General features: G+C 38.1%; 1 protein-coding gene across 2 annotated transcripts; it reads right to left on the bottom strand.

Moving 5' to 3' along the window:
• Positions 1-5,123: 5,123 nt before the first annotated feature.
• On the bottom strand, positions 5,124-23,220 carry LOC128512041 (ATP-binding cassette sub-family G member 4-like). Of its 2 annotated transcripts, none has more exons than XM_053485163.1 (15): positions 23,065-23,220; positions 19,501-19,729; positions 14,796-14,913; positions 12,506-12,638; positions 12,333-12,383; positions 11,991-12,136; positions 11,340-11,463; positions 11,046-11,160; positions 10,776-10,912; positions 10,577-10,675; positions 10,266-10,434; positions 10,036-10,136; positions 7,843-8,001; positions 7,632-7,750; positions 5,124-6,026 (listed from the first exon to the last, which is right to left on the bottom strand). In XM_053485163.1, exons 2-15 carry the CDS (start codon positions 19,718-19,720, stop codon positions 5,801-5,803), a joined length of 1,917 nt encoding a protein of 638 aa, XP_053341138.1. In that variant the 5' UTR covers positions 19,721-19,729; positions 23,065-23,220; the 3' UTR covers positions 5,124-5,800. The 2 variants fall into 2 exon arrangements, with proteins under 2 accessions (XP_053341138.1, XP_053341139.1); XM_053485164.1 differs by lacking the exon at positions 23,065-23,220 and adding an exon at positions 20,971-21,057.
• Between the last annotated feature and the right edge of the window lie 63 nt (positions 23,221-23,283).

Raw genomic sequence — 23,283 nt, 5'->3', positions numbered from 1 at the left:
CCTCTCAAACATGACACCGGCTGATGATTGGCTGTTCTGCCTTAAGTCCCGCCTCTCGTTGTGTGTTGGATTTATCGGTCAGCTCGTGCAGTGTTGCCAACTTAGCGACTTTGTCGCTATATTTAGCGACTTTTCAAATCCCTCTAGCGACAATTAAAAAAAAAAAAAAACCGCGACTAGCGACAAATCTGGCGACTTTTTCTTGTGTTACTGGAGACTTTTGGAGACTCTGATGTGTCTGTACTGACTCTTCTCAACTTGCCACAGCAGCTGCCGCCGCCGGCCCCTTCCCGTCCCAAAGCACTCACAGACAGGCCCGTCCTCTCCCCCCCCCGCCAGCCCACATATATTCTCATTGGTAGCATTGTGCAGCCCCGCCCACATATATTCTCATTGGTAGCATTGTGCAGCCCCGCCCACATATATTCTCATTGATAGCATTGTGCAGCCCCGCCCACATATATTCTCATTGGTTGTAAGTAAATTAATGACGTCGGCGCAACGTTCCTCCCACAACTCCTCTCATTGGTGACAAAGTGATGACGTTGAAACTTCCATTTCTGGTGTTCTTTGCTGCATGTTGAGTAGGTGCACCGGGTACATTTTATGACTAAATTGTTAATTTAAAGTGTATCGTTAGTACTTAAAGTAGATTTTTGTGTGTGTGCTTTTTAATGCATTTGAGTTGATGTGTCTTCCCCAGTGCATGCGTGGTATGTCATGGATACAGTATAGTTTCCATCTATAACTGTTAGTTATTCATGCATATATATATATATATATACACACACACACAATTTGCCGCCTGTCGCGGATGATGTTTCACTGTAAATGAGCCTCGATGTAATAAGTGTGTATCTTTATTACAACAGTATCTGTAAAGGGACTAACATTACTGAGTTCGTTTAAATGTATTTTTACAGAGTCATTATTACAGTAACTTGTGTTAGCTGTTTACTCACCAGGATTTGTAAGGAATGTTCCAGAATGTTCCAGGGGCTTCATGTCCATTCTCACATCCTCACAGCCTTCTTGTCTCTGATGTTACACCAGACTTCCCATGAGCACTTGCACAGGGCAATTTACTCAATTATTTAAGTTTTTGTAGTTAAACATAAAGAATATTGAGTTGGAATAATTTATAATTGTAGTTCTTGAAACTAATCAGTACAATTACTCCATTAACCGATATTTTGATTAAAATGTATAAAAAATATTAAGTGCATGTTAAAAATATAATTCAGTTAGTCAAATGCTGATTTTTACTAGTGAAGTAAACTTAAATTATAGTGTAAATTTAAGACAAAACTAATAGTTGTTTTTTTAGGCATTTATTTTTATTTGTCTAACTCAAACAATCATGTATGTGACTTTTAGAGATTTTATTAAGGTAACAACCTTTTTATAACTGTGAAATTTACAAGGCCACAGAATCAATTTTTAGAGTGATGTTAGTGTTTTTTAAGTCATTGTTTTGTGGGTGACAAAGTGTGTTTGTCGGCTGTTAACCTTTTAGTGGTCTGGAAGAATGAGTTTATTTGAGATCTGATTTAAAGTGTTTTGGTAGTTGTAGTGCATTTTGAATGTGAAATTAACTGCTTTGCTAAGCTAAAAGTCGGTTAGGAGACTTGTGTGAAGAGTTTAGCAAAAGTGACTTAAGTATTAAGAAATGTGTCCTAGCATCTGTAAAAAACTGTAACACTGAGAGTAATATAAAAACACTGAAGGAGTAAACCGGATAGTCTTATCTGAAGTGATGATGGAGCTGGTGGATGAGTGGAGACAAACAGAAGACACTGGGGACACGGAGGAATCACAGAACAAGAGGTGAGACGAGAAGCGATGAGGTGAGAAGGAGTACCGCTCACGAGGTACGTGGCGGAGTCTGTTGTCCATAGATGAAGTCAGACACGGAGTGAGGGAAGTGTGGTGTATTTGAGGTGTGCTGTGATGAGAATCAGGTGTGCATGTGATTAGAACTCGGGTGATTGGGAACGGAGATTGAGGGTGGAGCCTGGTGTTTCCGTGACAGCTATACAACAGTTCATTCTTTGTACAAATAAAATTGTAAGCTAGTGAACTTGATCGTCTGTCTAAACAAAATTTAGCATTTTTTTTTTACTCATTATTGTTCAGTAAATGTCAATAGCTCTGGTTCATATTTTTCATTTTTGTTGTGTAAAGTACTCGGATATGGAAATTACCATTACTGTAGAATTTCTTTGACACAACATATTATTACTTTTTTATGACCCTAATTACATTTACATTTTGTAAACAATACATACAAGTTGTATTGTAGAATTCTGTCCCTTTGTCTAAAACAAGGAACCCCGCTGTCTTTTAAAATCGAAGCAAAGGCATTACTTACCCTGGTAGCTCTTACATAAGTTTTCTTTAAAAAAACATCTATCATCGTCAGTGATCGATTTGAATCCATCGTTGCATGACGCCAGTCTGCAGTCTCGATATAAAACCTCTATTCCAGGGAAATCATGCTCTGGCCAGTTTGTGCAAAGTGTAAGCATCTTGTTTGGATAGAAAATACTTAACCCACTTGAATTTTGTTTTCTGACCGTCTTTCTCACTGTACGGCCTCATGTAACCTCTGAAACCCTCTGAAACTAGCGGGGTGTGAAGGATCGTAATATATTCTTTTTATTAGCCTGGTGAGGTTTCGAGGCATCTCTAAACTGGTCTTCTGACTCTTTTTTTTGGCGACTAAGAATAATCATGAATGGAATGCATGTTTATTGTCTCTGTGTGTGTGTGTGTATGATCAATTAAGCTTATCACTAAGAAGTGCTTGTTTAGGAAGTGTGAGTTTTATGGTCCATTAGGCTCATCATTTAGTGTATGTGTTTTTTGGCCTAGGTGTCTGTTCACATTAAGCTTATTGTTGAGGTTTTTTTTTTTTTTAAGAAAAAAAAGAGTAGACTTTTTTTTACACTCATTTGAAATGTTTCACAAATGTTTATTTATTAATTTAATTTATTTTTTTAACACTTCAGAAAAAGGTACACAAATAATGTTCCTCGAAGAACAGTTTTGTACCTTTTCAGTAAATGTACCCTTAATGGTACAGAAAAGACCTTTGATGGTGCATTTTTTTACCTTTTAATGTACAACTGAATTAAAGGTACATAATTATTTTAACACAAAGGGTACAGAATGTTTTGGACAGTGGGAGGAGTTTAGTTTTATCTCAGAGCAAATTCAACAAAAAACAGAGAAGTCTTATATCATCCTTATTTTGATTATATAAAAATTCTTTTTTTTTTTCTTGTTGGGCAGTTTATAAGGAACATTGTCTTTCAATGTTACTGGCATAATTTAGGTTAGCATAAAGATAACACTGTGTATCATGCTAACATACTGCCTCATGTAGCTTAGCATAAACATGTTAGCTCCCGGGGGCTAAGCTAATTCCTTAAGTTGATTACAGATGTTTGTCAATATCAGCTGTGGTGTAAATGGTCTAATGTATTTCATGCAGTTTTGAATAGCTTCAGCTTACGGTAGCTATTTGGTTTAGTTTTTAATGGTTTGGAAAAGACCCCTGATGATATATATCGGTTAGGGAGTTATTAAGTCTCATATAATCCTTATTCGAATACTATATTACTATACTATTTTCTTTGTTTTGGCTAGCTTATATGAAATATTGTCTTTCAGTGTAACTTAGTTTAGAGTAGCATGCAGATAACACTGCTACCATGCTAACATACTACCTTATGGAGCTTAGCACAAATATGTTAGCTCACTGTGACTAAGATAATGCTTTATGTAGATTACAGATGTTACAGGTAAGGTTATCAGAGATGCACAAGAAAGATTAAACTTTAAGCATTTTTGATTAAACGGTAAAATTCATCACTTTGTAAAGATGAATGCTGACACTGCTATTTTTTTGAAAAGACTAATATTTGTTTTTCTTTACTTTCTGTAAACTAATAATACATTTAGCATTTTTATTCATGTGATTCAGAATAGAACGTGCAGGGTGTCTAAAAGTTATTATAAGGATATGGATATTTTTTATGACTTTTTGGACATGTTTATAAGTAACTGAAAAATACACAATGGTCAGGATGTGTCAGAACTTCTTCAGGGCCTCAAAACACCTGCAGACCCCTAAAGGATTTATTAAATTAGCTCATTTAGCATTGCATCCAAAAATTTAAGACATTTGCACACATTTAAATTTAGGTAAAACAAATAATGACCATAATACTAAGTATATTGTGCATGCAGAGTTTACTATCCACTGCCTACGATAACTTTTAGCTGGGAATAGCAACAGCCGTGATTTACGAAGCTGCTGCAGTCCTTTAAGAGTTTTCCAGAAATTGTATGTACAGGTTTGTGCACATCTCGTTACTGTTTTTAAGGATTTTTTATTTAATTTCTGCTCTGAAAGAATGTTGAGTAAATGCAATTGTATTTTGTGAAAATAAATTTAAAAGTTTAAATTGTATTGTGAACAGTATGTGAAGTGATATAGTAGATGAAAAATTGTCTTTTATATACTGTACAATTTTAATGTGATTGTATTAGGCTTTTCAGCTAATTGTTTTATTTAGTTTTAATATTTGTTTATTGTAAACCTGAAAGATGTATTTTTATAGAATAATCTACTGTAATTTAAGGCAGTGTTTAATTATATTTCATATATGTTCATAATAAATTGATTAAATGTCTTATTCAATCGGAAAATTACTTTATATTTCCCAAAGGATAAACATTAGACACCATTAAGGTACAAAAGGACTTGTCTCTGAGGTAGTACCTTCAAGGACAAGATTTGTACCTTTGATTTAAGTACAATAATGTACCAGCAAGTTTATAAAACAAAAGCTACATTGTGGTTTTCCATGGTACAAAAAATGTGATGGTACAAACAGAATTGGTATAAATTTGTTTCTCTATATTAAGGTACAGTTCTGTGCCCTTAAATACTGCCGAGTGACAATAGTTTGTACCTTAATTAGTACAAAACTTGCACCAATAGTTTTTACATCGCTAAAAAAAAAAATTAATAAGTAGAAAGAAACAATCTTTTATTATCAATAGGTTTTACATTGCAAAGATAAGAGAAACATTTATAAGTACGTGGAAAGAAACATTCATTTTTATCATTGATAAGTATGCAGGAAGAAACAATAATTTAATTATTAACATTAATATCACATTTACGATGTCAAAGTTTGATCACTCTTAAAGCTTGAGTAATGATTAAATTGCCATTTCTATTTAAAACAACATTGTGTACTTTCCGTAGGTTGTTAACAATATCTGCAGGATGTGTTTTTTCCAGATACAAATCTAAAAATATCCAGAATGTCTTCCAATCTCTTTATCTCATTGGGTACATACTGTACCTAAAATGGGTTTCAAACTTTAGAGCATCGCTGTCTCTTGATGAGACCCATTTTACCCATTTTTTCATCAGTCGTCGTTTCTGTGCCAAAAGTTCACAACAGAGCACTATTGACTCTGTTGTTGCCACTCTTGACCCTTTGATGTCATACCACATTATCTAATTGAAAGAAAGAAAGTGCAAAACTAAAACAACAACAAACAAACTTCTAAGGGATATTAAAGTGCAAAAAAAAAAAAAAAAAGTAAAAAAAGAAAAAAATTAAAAAACAATCTATTTGCGTTGTTTCAACAGTTCGGTGGACACTCTGCAGATCTGCCTCAACGACATAAAAGTGATCCAAAACATAATGTCAGTGTGTGTGTGTGTGTGTGTGTTTATACCAACAATAAAACAAATATTAATAGTTGAAGTCAGGCCCTAACGCTCAGATCTGACTTTGTATCGCAGCACTAGATAAGTGACAAGCCGAAGAATGATGAAGAAAACCCCCAACGCTATGAAGTCCACGTAAAGCTTTGCGTCCTCGACGTCCAGCATCTGCAACACCTCCTCAGACTTCTGGAATTTGCAGACAATGTCTGGGCATTCCAAGTCTGTCCGGTTCATTCCATAAATGGACAGGATCACCCCCTCAAAACCATACCTGTAGAAGAGTTAAACTGCATTATATATCATAGTGCTGCTGCAATTCTTGATTTTATTCAGTCAGAAGGTTTTGATTTAGTTTTCCATAAGAGCACGACTCAGTGTTCGCTGAGGAAATGCTTATTTATCACATTTTGTCAGGTGTGCCCAGTGTTAAAGCTGTTCCACAACAATAAATCTAAAACACAGACACTGTCAAGTTATGGTTAGTAATTGAATGTGGTGTAAAATCGATTTTGCATTTAGAAATTAAATAATAAAAAGTAAATACACATTTTATTTAGAAATGTAAAGGTGGCATGGTCGTGTTGTGGTTAGCAGTGTCGTTTCACACCCTTAGGGATGGGTGTTCGAATCTCTTGGGAGCTCAGATTTCCTCCCTCAGTCCAAAGATAAGCAATGTAGGCTACTCAGCTTTTACAAATGACAATTAGTGTGACTGGGTGTGTGAAGGTTTGTGGTTTAGCCCTGTGATTGGTTGGTGTAAGTTCTTCAGGTCCCCTGCAACCCTACACTGGATAAGAGGTATAAGGTAATGGGTTTTTGGATGTAAATCTAAAAACTTAAATGTTCAATTTATACGTTAATTGACCCCGCCCTCTCGAAAACACAGCACAAGTAGGGCTGGCACATTCACACCACAAACAAAGTTTAAAAGAACAGAAGCAAGTCGTGAAAAGCGAGAATTCTAAGAATTCTCACTGAGATTCTTAGAATTCTCTCAGAGAGCTCCTATCTTAGCTTAAAAAGTCATATCTTGGAGTCCTAGACTAAAAGTGATTTAGAAAACTTCTCATAGCAACTCTGAGTAAGGAAAGTACAAAAACCTTTACCTTAGTGAGGAGGTGTGGTTGACCCCGTTGCTAGGGATGATGCAGCAATTCAAAGATTATGATTGGTTGATTAAAAAAAATGTAAAGGTATTTATAATAGTAGAAATTGTATATGCAGGCTACTTTATGCAATGTTTCTAAGGCTAAATATCATAAAGTTAATTAACCCAATGTTAAATATGTGTCTACGTTTGAAGCAACCAATTTCCATGCAGTAGTTACTATATTCAAGTTATTACATTTATTTACGATACTGATTTTATTACTTGTGATCCATTTCACATTGATAGGAGCAAAATGGCTCAGATTTTACTAATTTACATGATTGCAGGACAGTCTATTTAAGTTGTACTTTTGGATGGTATATAGCAAACAATCCAAGAGAAATAAACAAGAAAACCAAATTGGACAGGAGAGCAGTGTTTACTTTTACACATTTAGGTTTGAGAATATTTTTTCTTTCCGCCATTTTGTCCTCTGCTATAGAAACTCTTAAAAGTCCTACTCTCTACTCTTAACAAGTTTTACCTCAGGAGCTGTTTTTAGGGCTAAGATGTTTCATGAATCATTCTTATCTTTACTAAGATTTAGTCCTAAATTCAAGGAGAAATTCGAAGAAAATGTCATAATTGTAAGTCTTTATTAGATTTTCATCACTAGGAGCAACTTTTAGGCTTAAGTAGCTTTGTGAATGGAGCTGGGTGGATTGTTCAGATTAGACCTGCTATAGCATGAGATACTGTATTAGAATGATGAAACCTGCCACTGACCTGACGTAGGAGACATAGGACATCCACTGTAGGTATATTGGGATGGTTTTGAAGTTGACAAAGAAGCCAGAGAATAGCATGACCGGAATGGATGTCACAGGTCCTATGAATGTGGCAACCTGCAATGAAACATACTGTAGTAAGCTCGGAAAAAATCCTAAATTAGGACAATGTGTATAGCGGTATGTGTGTCTGCGATGTATTTACAAACCTGCGGGGAAGGAGAGGCGGCTCCAATAAGGAGGCCCAGAGACTGAGCGACCAGGGCAGTGCACACAGACAGAGCCATGAAGAGCACATACCTCTCTCCTTCAGGAGGCTGTCCTGTCATCCAGTACACTATACTACAGTACATTATGGGACATATGACCTGTGTGTGGGGGGCGGGGGGGAGAGAAAGAGACAAATCTGGTGAGAAAAAATGTTGTGACTATTTTTACATTAAATAAAGATCTGTTCTTAGAGCTTTTTGTTTGCCCTTTAGGAAATCTGAGGAGAAGTCTGTAGATAGAGCTAATTAATGCCTGGACTAGAAAGATGTGTAAGTAAAGAAACTATCCAGATCTTCAGACCCTCTTTAAAACCCTGGACCAATGGCAGACTTGACATTTACAACAAACAATTCTAATGTATAAAACTGTATGAAGCACAATGAACTGTCTAATATGCCACACCCGGGGACTAATTTATTGCACAGGCCTGTACTGTATGGTCACTACAGGCAGCACCGCCAGACACATGCAATTCAACCCTGCAAAGAACCCTTACATACCAGGGTCACTCTCTAGGTATATGACCAAAGAAGAGCCCTGGAGAGAAAGTAAACAGGTTTCAGAATCGGGCAAAGTGCCAGACAGGTCCTGCAAAGTGCCACAACCTGGATAATTGGATGAGCCCAAACAAACTTTCATAATGAACTTGAACACACTTCCAAGTGTCTGTTTAACTGTTAGGCCTTGTTCACACGGGCGTTAAGTTTTTGGATAAACGAACGTGCTCTGAACGTCCTAGACGTTTATGTTGCATTTTGTAGTGGCGATCGATTGACTTCTACACCGGCGTTCGTTTGTCTCTGTCTAACGTCAGCCTGCAGCCCAAATTGTAGTTTGTGTGTTAACCTGTGGGGGCATTGTGTCGGAAACTGGATATGAAAGCCTGCCGCTACTGGGTTTACTCTCTGACTGCACAACGTCGGATTAAAGGAAGTTTTTTTTTGTGGTTTATGAAGAAATAAAAATTTCCGCGTAAGTTTTTCAACAATGATTTTTTTTTATTTTGCCCTTTTCCGCATTTTCCTATGTATAGCATGTAGGATCATGGGACATATCCGGTCCTCCGAAGCGTAAAATGAACGCGCAGAAAACGAACTAGAAGCGGTTTCCTTGCGTTCGTTGGGATATGAATGCCAAGAAAAAGCTGCGTGTAACGTTTTTTTAATGCCGTATAAGCGCACAGTCGGACAAACGCACGTCACCAAAGCCCGTGTGAACACTCCCATTGACTCCTATGTGTAGAAAACACTCGCCGCTTGATCCGCGATTACCGGACGCTACAAACGCAAAAAAAACGCTCGATTTTAACGCCCGTGTGAACAAGGCCTTAAGCGCTTTCCTACTTGGGTTGAGATACATTTTCATTCATTCCATGAATAAAGTTAGATCCATAAATTTAGGAACAAAGAAGAACAGGAAGAAGGAGACATGGAGAAGAACAGGAACCCGGTGTTGTTGAACACTTTGTTGGCATTGTTGCCGATAGTCAGGTACAGCTGCCTTTCGCTACTGCTGGCTTCTGGGTCCTTCTACCTTGTCTTCATTAAGTGAAAAAGCCAGCTCTATTGTGTTGAGAACAGGTAACTGACCTGAGCCAGTGAAGAATATCCCATTTCTTTTCCGTGTGTAGCTTTTTCTGTATGTTTGCCCCTATCCATCTGAATTCTAAGCCAAATGCTTTTTCCTGCTACTTTCATCAGCAGTCAAGTCACCAATAAACACCAGTGACCTAGTTCCACTGGCAACCATATACACTCATGCCATAATACTGCCTCCAACATGCTTTGTTACATGATGTGGTATGCTTTGGATCATTCCAAGTTTGGCCAAGCACAGACAGCCAACCAGTTAATCGACTGTTGGGGGTGGTTCTTCCAGTGGAACTGACTTCTAGGACGAGACCAAGACTGACCCAAAACTGACCTCAAGGCCTACTAATATACATCCTCACATCCTGTACATACTGTAGGGTCGCTGAAAAGAGTTTAATATAAAGCTTGTATCTTTTTTTAGGGTATCTTGAAGTTGATGTCATTAGGGTCTAGAAACAACATTCCATTCCCTATTTCATATGCTGAAATACAGTAGTATGTACTGTTTCTAGAATAAATAATATAATATAATTGGCATACCTGGAAGGGAACGTCAGCCATGGTCTTAGCCAGGTAGTAGGCTTTTAAACTATACCAGTAGTTCAGATGCTCCCTTATAAGCACTGGCAACTCCAGAGGAACTGGGAAAGTAAAGTAGCATAGAAGTACCCAACTGATCAGGAATTTTTCGAATGCTTATTTATAACCGCTCACATCAGTGATAATTAGAAACACACACACACACAGTATACAATATTAAAAGTCCTTACATGTGAGGATGGTGGGCATTAACGCAGCAAACATGAGAAAAAGCATGGAGAAGAACAGGAACCCGGTGTTGTTGAACACTTTGTTGGCATTGTTGCCGATAGTCAGGTACAGCAGGCCGATCAGGACTCCAATGAATAGGTGTGACGTCACCCTCAGGTGGGTCAAAACCTAGATATACACACACACACACACACACACACACAATTACAAATCCTCAAATATGGTTCGTCAATACGGCAGCCAACACACTACGACACATTCTGTCAGAATATTTAATATTTAATGAGTATTGCATTTTAAGAAATTGTACCATGTCTCTGTATATAGTGATAAAGGTTCGTTTGAAAAGAATGTAGAACTGCATGATTGCGCTGGTGGCAAAGGTGCGCCGTTCGACGTGTCCAAAATCCTGTGCAAACGCAGAAGAGCATGTGTGAGGGTTTGATAGCTGTAACAGAATTACTGTATAAGACCAACGTTTGTTGACCAGTGAGTGTATCGCAACACACGTTGTTATAGTGAGATGGGCCAGATGATGTGGGATCACTCTGGTTACTGGAGACACTCTCTAAAGACACGCCGTCCTGCTCTGCGTTGAAAAGCACTGGACTCAAATCACCATACTCCTCTGACGCCACCTCGATTACTGGTGGGAGAAAAAAAGTGTATGGGTGTATGGAAATGGGGGGGGGGTGACTATAACTTATCAATTATGAGACTGACTTTATAAATTTTTAAAAACACACAGGTTGAATGACACACACACAAATTGCACATACTGAAATCTGCAGGATTGTGGTAAGCAGGGCAGTGGAGACCACGGTTCTTCAAATAGGGGATGAGACATGGGACTGTCCCCGTATATATGCACTGCCCCTGACTCAGAATATACAACTGCAACACAGAGCATGGACAATAGAGGAAGTGGGTTTGCATTCGCAGATTAAACACTACTGCTATCAGATTTAAAAAAAAATTGCATTAAACTCACACATACAGTAACAGTTCATCAATGTGAGAAAAATAGAACAGCTGAGGTGTGACCCCAGGTTATGTTTTTACATTTTAAATACCTTGTCAAACATCTCAAAGAGTTTAGCACTGGGCTGGTGGATAGTGCAAATGATGGTTCTTCCACCCTGAGCAAGAGACCTCAGTAGAGAAACCACCTGGTAACACGATGCACTGTCTAGACCACTGACACACACACACAGACACACACACAAAACCACCAAAAACCACGTCAAAACCACCAAAAAAAGAGCCAACAACAGTGATGATCTTTAAAATGGCTTTTTGAACAATTCTCCTAGCTTTATCATTAATAGAAACCATTTTAGCTGCACACAGTCTATAACAATTGTGGTCAAAAACCTTTAGTTGGTTATGATAATTCTCACCGGTTTGTAACTGAGGTAAGTAACCACCAGCCAGGAGCTGTTTGCTCTGCCCGTTTATGGATTAACCGCCATTTAGACGGAAGTCGACCCCTGATAAGATGGCATCGACCAAACAGACCTGACAGTCCAGTTTCAAAACCACTCTTCAGAAAACCTATGGAGGGTTTATCCAGTTCTTTTTACACAGTCTATGATTTCACCAGAACATGACTGGCTGATTGGATCATAGCACGATTAAGCATCAATAAAGACGTTCCTAAAAAGCAGCCAGTAAATGGACATGGACATGGACACAGACATATACACATAAAGGTGGTAAGGAACCTGGTAGGCTCGTCTAAGAACATGACGGGTGGGTTGTTGACCAGCTCCAGTGCAATAGCCAGTCGTTTACGTTGACCTCCGGAGAGAGCTTGTGTACGAGTGTGTGCACTCTCCCGCAGGCCCAGAGCAGTGAGGATCTCGGTCACCTGGGACAAAACAAGGTCAAATGCAACGTTAACTTTTGCAACACATGTATACACATTTATCGAAAGGTTTAATTGGATTATGCTAATAGTTTTTCATTGTTATTAAAATCATTTACTATAAGCAATGTCATTTTTGGCACCATCAAAGACATAAGATCAGGTGGTGTAAGCTAAAACCATTTTCTGTTTCACTTACCAGTTTCTTCTTCACTTTCATGGTCTCCTTTAGTTTCAGGTTGGCTGAAACCTACAAGACAGGCAAGGGGATGCACATCATGACTGAGAGGAATGTGATCAGTGGAACAGAGGAGACAGAACGTAGTTTGTGAAAGTGCTTTGAGAAATAAGTGTGTGGGCTGGAACATTTACCATCATGGCTTCCTTTGAGGTGAGGTGCGGGAGCAGCATGTCATCCTGCATTATGTAACAGGACATCTTCCTAAAGGTGCGGAGCTCACGTGGTCGCCCATTTACCAGGATCTGACCCTCCATGCCAGTCTTTCTAACAGAGGGAGTGAGAGAGATGTGTGTGTACATAAAGAGAAAAAAAGGAAAAGGATATGTACAAACAGATGACATATTAAAGAAAAACAGAGGCTTATTACCCATAATAAACTTCATCTCACTCACTCTTCTTCTATACCTTATATATCCTGTGTTCAGGGTCGCAGGGACCTGGGGGCCTCATGTATCAACGCTGCGTACGCACAAAAAATTTGCTTACGTCAGTTTTCACGCTCACGGTCGGATTTACTAACAGTGAAATTAACGTGAGAATGTGCGTTCTTCCACGCCAACTTCATGTCTGGCGTACGTGTATTTCTTGTGTGTGTTTGTTTTATTTCCGTTGGTGACTCCTAGAGGCAATTATGTTAAATTGCACACTACAAAGTATCGCACCAACACGTGAAAAACATTGCTATTAATTTAAAATTGATAAAATGGGTTAATTAACACAATATTTTTCTACCAATTATGTGATTTAGAACATATAAAAGCATTTGCAAATGTATACAACCCTTAGTCTATGGCAATGGCAGGGTTGGCCTTATTAGAGTACATTTTCAATGGCCGAGTCCGAAGGGGCGCGTTTTTAGGGATCACAGTGATTTTCTGGCCCACGATGATGACTCGCTTATTAGCCGTTTCAGATTTCCAAGAGCTATCCTCTTGGAGCTTTGTGTTGAGGTGGGTCCGAATTTGGAAAGAGAGACAGCGAGGAGCCACGCAATACTTGTTCCCTTACAGGTGCTGACAACGCTTGGTTTCCTGGCAACTGGTTCTTTCCAAAGGAACCTGGCAGACCGCTCGGGGTTAAGCCAGTCGTCTTTGAGCCGTGCAATGCCAGCTGTATGGGACGGGATTATCCTCATGTCTAGCAGGTATATAAGGTTTCCATACCATGCAGTTGACCAGCCAAACATTGATGCGCAATTTGCAGCGATTGGCGGTTTTCCTAATGTAATCGGAGTGATTAACTGCACTTACATTACTATAAAGGCGCCATCTGAAGACGGATTTGCATACGTGAATCGGAAACATTTCCAATTAATAAATGTGCAAATAATATGTGATGCTCAAATGCGCCTAACAAATATTGTGGCAAGGTGGCCTGGGACAACCCATGATTCTTTCATCCTCACAAACAGCATGGTTGGGATGAGGCTCCAAGGTGACAGGGTGTGCGATGGGTGGCTTCTTGGTAAGTGATGTATTTAAAGTTATTATTCCAGCTAAGTTTTTTTTTATTTTGTTATTAATTCCGGAGGAAAAACTTGCAAATAACACAGTTTTTCTCCGGTCTACCTCCGATAGGAGCACCTCCAATTCACATTCTGTGAAGTTTCTTTTCTTGCTTGCTTTTGCCATTGCTTTTTTGTTTGGTTTTGCCAAAGTGGAGTCATTACCATATTTATACGGAGGAGGAGGCAGGGAGGGGTTTTGCGCTCGTGCACGTGCGCTCAATTTCACGTTAATTCAGACGTACAAAATGAATATGCGTGAGATTCCGCGTACGCAGTGTTTCATACATCTTTTTTTTTTACTGTGTACGCACATTAACAGCTTTGTCCGTACGCAATGTTTTAGTATGAATTCAACGCAAGTCTTTGTACATGAGGCCCCTGGAGCCTATCCCAGGAGGCTTTATGGCACAGGGTGCCAATCCATCGCAGGGCACACACACATACACACCTATTCACTTGGCAATTCTGGAACGTCAATTAGCCTAACCTGCATATCTTTGGACTGTTTGAGAAAACCAAAGTACCTGTAGGAAACCCACCAAGCACGGGAAGAACATACAAATTTCACAGAGACAGGAATTGAACCCAGACCCTGGAAGTGCAAGGCAACAGTGCTAATCACTACACTACCATGCCTCTTGCAATAAACCTTAATAAGGAAAAAAACTTTACAGTGTGGAATAAAGTTTGGAAAATTAAAATAGGAATAGAAAATGTACATCAAATGTGAAATTATAAAATAAAAGAAAAATAAGATTAAATACAAAATACAGTTAAATGGAATGGAGGACGTAATCTTTAAACAAACAAAACGTCAGAACACTGGTTCTGGCCGCTGAATAAATGGATCATCGATTGTCCCCAATACACTCTCTCTCTCTCTCTCTCTCTCTCCCTCTCTCACTTTCACTCACCTGTACCCAGCAAGAATATTCATCAGGGTGGATTTGCCGGACCCTGAGGGCCCCATAATCGCGACCAGCTCCCGGCTGCAAAACTTCCCAGACAAACACTTCAGGAGCGCCTTGCGTCCTGCACACACATTTAAGACACGTTAGATCATTGTGCTTATCCACTCCTTACTATCTTACAGCATCATATATATAGTGTAACCTTGGATTACGAGCATAATTCGTTCCGGAAGCGGGCTCGTATTCCGTAAATCAAAGTAAATCTTCCCATAAGGAATAATGAAAACTTAAATTATTTGCATTCCACAGCTAAAAAAAAAACATAAAAATAGTTAATACAATTTATGAAGTTAAAATAAAACAAATTAACCTGTTAGAAAGGCTAGAAAGAGAGAGACTGTGTGTGTGTGTGTGTGTGTTGGTGTGTGTGAAGGTGCACGGTGTCAAATTACGCACACATAACGACAGGCTGATACAGACAGGGAGAGAGAAAATGAATCTTTACCCTCTAATTAGAATTGTTTTTGTTTTATACATGCACACACGTATAATAAACAGTATGTATAATAAATAATAAACAGTACATGCGGGCTGTACACACGCTTACAAAAAAATAATAATAATGTAGAGTAGAGACGTAGAGTGGGACCCAAAGTCAAAAACCGGGGTCTGAACCACATGGAAAGTGTATGAAGCCCTTGGCACGTAACCCCTATTTGCCTCTGGGGATTGGCCCTAAGTAAAATCCCCTTTCCACTGCGCAACGTGACGTCATAGTGACATCTTTTCCATGTCATTTTTGGATGTCCAATTTCCGTCAATTGATGGGGTTGTTTTGTAACGCCAGGCGACGTCCTGTATTACGTCTAATGTTGACGACGGTAGAACATCTTTTCCATGTCATTTTTGGACGTCCAATTACAGTCTTTTGTAAGATACTGTAGAAATAAGGTGGATAGGCTACCATGAACCTACACCTAATTCAGCCTAAGCATGAACCAGGGCATATTTAACAGGTCACACACACCCTAATACACAAACATGGCCGAAGCCACTAGCCCAAACAAACTTCCCGAAAATGGTGAACACACAGTACCCCCCCGCAATGCATGATGGTCGTCAGCCGCGCCCTGCCTACGCCACAATACAATATAAATGAAAAATTTAAATGACTTGATCTACTTTAAATAAAATAAAAACTGTTAGGGAAACAGGAAAATGTAAAATATATATATATATATATACACTCAACAAAAATATAATCGCAACACCTTTGTTTCTGCTCCGATTTTTTTATGAGATGGACTTAAAGATCTAAAATTCATTCCAGATACACAATATTACCATTTCTCTTAAACATTGTTCACAAATCAGTCTAAATGTGTGATAGTGAGCACTTCTGCTTTGCTGAGATAATCCATCCCACCTCACAGGTGTGCCACATCAAGATGCTGATCTGACATCATGAGTAGTGCACAGGTGTACCTTATACTGCCCACAATAAAAGGCCACCCTGGAATGTGCAGTTTTGTCTCACAGCAAAATGCCACAGATGCCACAAGCATTGAGGGAGCGTGCAATTGGCCTGCTGACAGCAGGAATGTCAACCAGAATCATACATGATTCCAAATATTTTTTACAAATAAATAACTGCAAAGTGGGGTGTGTGTAATTATTCAGTCCCCTTTAGTCTGAGTGCAGTCAGTTGCCCATAGACATTGCCTGATGAGTGCTAATCTAAACATTTGTCAGTACAAATATAACTGCTCTGTGACGGCCTCGGAGGTTGTCTAAGAGAATATTGGGAGTTGACACCATGAAGTCCAAAGAACACACCAGACAGGTCAGGGATAAAGTTATTAAGAAATTTAAAGCAGGCTTAGGCTACAAAAAGATTTCCAAAGCCTTGAACATCCCACGGAGCACTGTTCAAGCGATCATTCAGAAATGGAAGGAGTATGGCACAACTGTAAACCTACCAAGACAAGGCCGTCCATCTTAACTCACAGGCCGAACAAGGAGAGCGCTGATCAGAAATGCAGCCAAGAGGCCCATGGTGACTCTGGACGAGCTGCAGAGATCTACAGCTCTGGTGGGGGAATCTGTCTATAGGACAACTATTAGTTGTGCACTGGACAAAGTTGGCCTTTATGGAAGATTGGCAAGAAGAAAGCCATTGTTAACAGAAAACCATAAGAAGTCCCGTTTGCAGTTTGCCACAATTCATGTGGGGGACACAGCAAACATGTGGAAGAAGGTCCTCTGGTCAGATGAGACCAAAATGGAACTTTTTGGCCAAAATGCAAAACGCTATGTGTGGCGGAAAACTAACACTGCACATCACTCTGAACACACCATCCCCACTGTCAAATATGGTGGTGGCAGCATCATGCTCTGGGGGTGCTTTTCTTCAGCAGGGACAGGGAAGCTGGTCAGAGTTGATGGGAAGATGGATGGAGCCAAATACAGGGCAATCTTGGAGTTTGCAAAAGACTTGAGACTGGGGCGGAGGTTCACCTCCCAGCAGGACAACGACCCTTAACATAAAGCCAGGGCAACAATGGAATGGTTTAAAACTAAACATATCCATGTGTTAGAATGGCCCAGTCAAAGTCCAGATCTAAATCCAATCTAGAATCTGTGGCAAGATCTGAAAACTGCTGTTCACAAATGCTGTCCATTTAATCTGACTGAGCTGGAGCTGTTTTGCAAAGAAGAATGGGCAAGGATTTCAGTCTCTAGATGTGCACAGCTGGTAGAGACATACCCTAAAAGAGTATAAAAGGTTCTACAAAGTATTGACTCAGGAGGCTGAATAATTACGCACACCCCACTTTTCAGTTATTTATTAGTAAAAAATGTTTGGAATCATGTATGATTTTTCGTTCCACTTCTCACGTGTACACCACTTAGTATTGGTCTTTCACGAGGAATTCCAATAAAATTGATTCATGTTTGTGGCTGTCATGTGAAAAAATGTGGAAAATTTCAAGGGGGCCGAATACATTTGCAAGCCACTGTATGTCCACTTATTTCTTCTGCGTTCCAGATTTGAATCCCAAATTGCATCAATGGAAACAAGCATGCTAATAAGTAGGGTGTACAATCCTCATTCAAAGCTGCTCCCTCTCTCCACTCTTTTCAGTACTGTGGACCATACCCACCTAATTTTACCTATTCTTTACTTATTCTTGAGTGATACATATAGTTAAATGTCCTAGTGCTATTATGTTCTACAGTATATTACCACACTCATGGAATGCCTTTCATCCATGTATATCAGCTCATTAACACACAAGGAACCATGATATCCAACACACACAATAATGTAGGCGTCCATACTAAATTCCATCAGTATGAACAATAAGTATTCTATTTAAAATCAACGGTTATTTTCTGTCTTACAAGTGACACTGTCTCATTCCATAACAATGCTCCAAAACTGAAGCAATTAGTCATGAAATTGTTTTTTTCTTTTTAAATTACCCTGTATGTTTCATCTGTACCCTTGATCTACGTGACTTTAACTGTTGCATAGTTTTGTTGGTGCCGACAACCAATCTATCACACAGGGCACACACACTATTTGGAAACACCAATTAGCCTAATCTGCATGTCTTTGGACTGTGGGAGGAAACAGGAGTACCCAGAGGAAACCTACCAAGGACTTGCAAACTCCATGCACAACGAGGCAGGAATCGGACCCGGATCCTGGAGGTGTAGGATGAGGGTGCTAACCACTAAACCCCCGTGACGCCTGTCTATAGGGATTAACGCGATCGTATTTTTAATACTGGTAAAAAGACAAAATTGTAAATTAATAAAGTCACTGTCTTATCCCTTAATAGGATAAGTTAATAGACCTGGTTAAATAAATCAACATCTGATTAAAAACAGTTCATTTCAAATAGCTCAGGAAATTTAATGAAACACAAGCACTTTGAAATTAATTCATCTTTGTTATAAATTATTATTTTTTTTTTTTTTTTTTTTACTGACTAGGTTCATACTTAACGTTCAACTTATTGCTGGAATATTCATATTCTAATGAAATAATCAATATGTGATACATGTTAGTATTTTTTAAGGTGACAGTGTATAAATGCACACTGTGGGGAAAGTTATTAACAGAATGAAAAAAGGTATTAATAGAATTAAATATTAATTAAAACTTTCTGAATGTTAGAATGATAGATAGATAGATAGATAGATAGATAGATAGATAGATAGATAGATAGATAGATAGATAGATAGATAAAGAACATCAAAACACTGATATGAAAAAATAAAGCCTGAGGAGTGCTGAATCAAAATAGCTAAGCAAAGAGGATAGAAATTTAAGAGAGATGTGAAGGATTTTAAGAAATTGCATATTTCATTCTGCTACCTGTAAGTTTATCACCTTTCAACCAGCGTTAACTACTGTAAGGTATCTGGAGTAAATTTAATTACTTAATCTATGCTAAATTTTTTGAATCAAACTTTGATATAAAGCTAGCTCACTTACTATGATTTGAATTCACTTGAACAAAATTTCCTGCTTTTAGATTGACAGCTTTCAGATTTTTTATATATACGGTTAAGAAATGTTGCCTCAGGAACAAAAACAAGACCACATAGAACATCACTTAGCAATCCTTAATCAGAACTTTAAGTATATACTGTACTTGGTAAAAGTCCTAACTGTACTGAACCACAGCCTCGTTACCTCTCCTCCTCCAGCAGGGGCCCTTAGGAACAGTGTAGGAAAGCTTGGTAAACTCCAGGTCTACAGCTGAGCGCTGGGGCAGGTGTGAGAAGCTCTGGGCCTCTGTGCTAGGGTTCTCCGGGGGGGTCGGCATGTCTGCATCCGGAGGGGCTTCTTCTGACCTCTTGGTCTCCTCCATGGAGATGGAGACTGAACATGGCTCTGAAGACGTTTCATCCATACCAGCAATCTGTAAAAATAGAGAGACACTGTGAGAATGTGTTAACAAGATCACACTGCCACATGGTCCTCCTGCATTGTTTCAAACTTCCCGGGTTTTTTTTCAAAATTTTTATTTTTTTTTTTAGATTTGTTTGTTGTTTCACTCATGGCCAATTACCCAGTGTAAATATGTTTTTTTAGGCAATATTTTTCTTTATAGGCCATTAAGCTTCACCTACCTGACCTGACTTTTTTTTTAGTTGATTTACCTGGGGTTTTATGTCTTTAACTGACACAGACTATAATTCTGAAAAGGGGGGAATTTAATATCATTTGCACAATTAGAACAATTAATTATGTAAAAAAATTTTTTTACTTGTACCAATAATAATTTACTTGCAAATGTGGGGTATGTTCCAACATAGCTTGCAAGCCTCTACAAATGTAGTAAATTTGAGATCTATACGAAGTTCTTGCTCTGCGCTAGAATCCGTGAAAGATCACCGATTTTTTTAACAGACTTATTACACGCCAAACTTTTGTACTGAAAAAGAAAAAAAAGGAAAATAGTAGTAGTGCTTCGGTTTGCATAATAAATCCAACAACATCACGCACACAAGAAAAAAAATATTGATGAAAATGGCTGTTGACATTTAGACTGGTATTTGAGACACAAATCTGGTGAAGGATGAGAAACACGTGATCTAATCATAGAGGAAGAGACCGACAGTTTCCTGAACCCTACTCATGATTGGACAAGCTGACAATCTCTGTTTTGCATCTTTTGTTCCTGGTGATTTGGTCTCATGTACAGTAGTCTGGGTTTGGTATGATCTCAGTTATGAGAACTGCATGAAAAATAGTTTATTTGAAGCTGGAACCTGAATATGACAACTTAAACTTAAGTACAATCTAAGTAAATAAAACACTACACAAACATCTACACAACAATAATTTAAAAGTTGATTCAATTAGAGTGGTCGACAACCTTAAAATTAAAAAAAAAAAAAAAAAAACACCAAGAAAGAAAATTTTATCACTACTACTAATACAATGCAATAAATAAGCTTAACACATACTATTTCATGAACTTTTTGAGCAAACATCTGACACATGCCATCATGTTACATTTTTTTGTGTTGTTGTCTATCTTTTGGCCTTCCACATGGCAGGCGAAACACCTACCACTGAGCCACCAGTGGCCTTAAGTTACATTCTTTTGTAAATGCATGGAAACTTCACTTAAACAAGAATCATAGAATAACATACCTTATTACTGTTTCTCTCTCTCTCGTATTAAGTGCTAATTAAATCAAATATCAAATAACTCAGATCCAAGTGATAATCAGTCCTTCATATAGGCAGCCGATGCACTTCCCTGGATAACGCGTTACTGACTGCAGTGAGGTGGAGACTGCGACTCTCTGTGATGTCATACTCTGATCGTGTCACAGTACAACTGTGACTAAATTTCCTCGACACAGGAAATTTTCCTCGATCTTTTGTAAGCGTGATGTGCACTATATTTCCCATCAGCTGAGGCATTTGTTTATACAAGGCACAGTATTTCTCCTGTCCAAAAAAATAATTATGTCCTTTTCTATTTGCGTTGGCTCACTTGCTTTTTTTATGTTCTTGAATTAATGTCCATAATTTAAATTATTGTGGGTAAATCGTATACAACCGTGTTAATCCTTGCAAATTTTATGACTTGAAGATTTCATTTAAAATTTACATAAGTTAGTCTTCTCATGCGTAATTTTACACACACACACACTCAGGAACATGATTAGGCCTTTTTTATTACAGGAAATTAATCAATACCAAGTTTTTTGTATAAATACTCTTTAAACCAATTTACAAATATTTTCTCATCCCGCTTGATAAATGAGGTCGACAGTGTCAAGATTTCACTCAATTAACATGTTGAAAAGGGACTTCGGGGATAGTTAAAAAGGTGCTACTTTTAAACGTACTAAAGAATAAAATAAAAAATAAATTATTTGACTGATTTATTTTTATTCCCTATCTAAAACTGTCATGAAATGAATACAATTTTAATGCAATTAGCCCAAGTTGCCTTAAACATAATTATGTTCGCTGGCTATATGCATCAATAAAACATATTTTACCAATGAATTAATAATTAATAATAATAATAATAATAATAATAATAATAATAATAATCATCATCATCATAAGTAACACATCATGTAAATACACAAAATGTACCATTATTTAAAATATGGATTTCTGTCTAGACAACTTTGAATCAATTACTACTACTGAGATTAGCAAAGAAAACTTAAGCCAAGCTTAGGTTATAAACGTATCCATCTAAATGATCAAAACCTACCTAAACATGCTTTTTTTTATTAGTTTTTTTCCCCCCACTATACAGGACTTTTGAGGGTCTTAACATGCTCAAAAACTCATGCAAATTGGAAAATTGGCAGACAGGTTGGTATCAGCTGCTATTGGGATGCCTGAGAGTCAAGATTTTGCTGCATATCTCATACACATTTTCACGTATGCGAAACTCGGCACACGTTTAGGGCTCATTGACCCGAACAACTTTCGCATTTCCGGGGCTCAACTCAACAGGACAGCAAAAAGTCAGTTATTTTTGGGTCGTTTGCAAAAACGAACTCATTGGATTTTAATATATTTATATGATCGCCACCAAACCGGGCCGATGTGATCTAAAGACATTGAGGGCGCAAAATTTTTGAGGGATTTTTTAAAAATATCTTATACAGGTCAGCTATGACGATGTCTCAAACTTATGCTGAAAAATGGTTAATAACTTTCTGTATGGCATCATATTGAGTGACATTATGTGACATTATATTGAGTGACATCATGTGACATCATATTGAGTGACATCACAGTGTGATGCATTTCTTTCCAGCATCTGGGGCTTTTTGGAGATCTAAACATATAAATCACACACACACACACACACTCAACACTTATTCTTAAACATAAGGATTTGCTTTTCTCTATAAACAGAATCTAGACAGATTCTTAATTGATTAGACTTTTATGAATTGTTGTCAAACACACATATGAGTGCGCGCGCGCGCACACAGAGAGAGAGAGAGAGAGAGAGAGAGAAATTATTCACCAATTAACCTTTATGTTATAACAAAACAAAGTAGCAAAATCTACTTCAAACACCTTTTGTTGGAGCAGTGGAGTACTCATGCTTTATGGCGCGCGCGCACACAGGGATTAAACCTTTCCTACACTAATAAATTTTACCTTATAAAGTAAAATCTAATCCAAACATGTTTTGTTCAAAATCCGCCAAAAATATCGCACAGCATGTGTGTTAACCGTATTTACTGAAGTAAAACTCACCTTATAACAGAACAGAAGTGAAATATAATCCTAGCCTGGTTTTTGCTGGGTGTCTCCACACTTTATAGATGCGCAAAAGGTCTTCTGGTTACACGCGTTGGGTACAAACCATGGCGTTTATGGTTGTTTTTTTTTTTTACCATATAACATACATCATATTTCTCTCATATACAAAGACTTTAGAAATAATCGAAACAAGCCGCGTTCCCATGGCATTCG

This window comes from Clarias gariepinus, chromosome 24 (genome assembly GCF_024256425.1).
Source record: "Clarias gariepinus isolate MV-2021 ecotype Netherlands chromosome 24, CGAR_prim_01v2, whole genome shotgun sequence".
Classification (NCBI taxonomy): Eukaryota; Metazoa; Chordata; class Actinopteri; order Siluriformes; family Clariidae; genus Clarias; species Clarias gariepinus.
The sequence above is the reverse complement of the archived record's forward strand: the minus strand, read 5'-3'. Positions and strand labels throughout refer to the sequence as shown.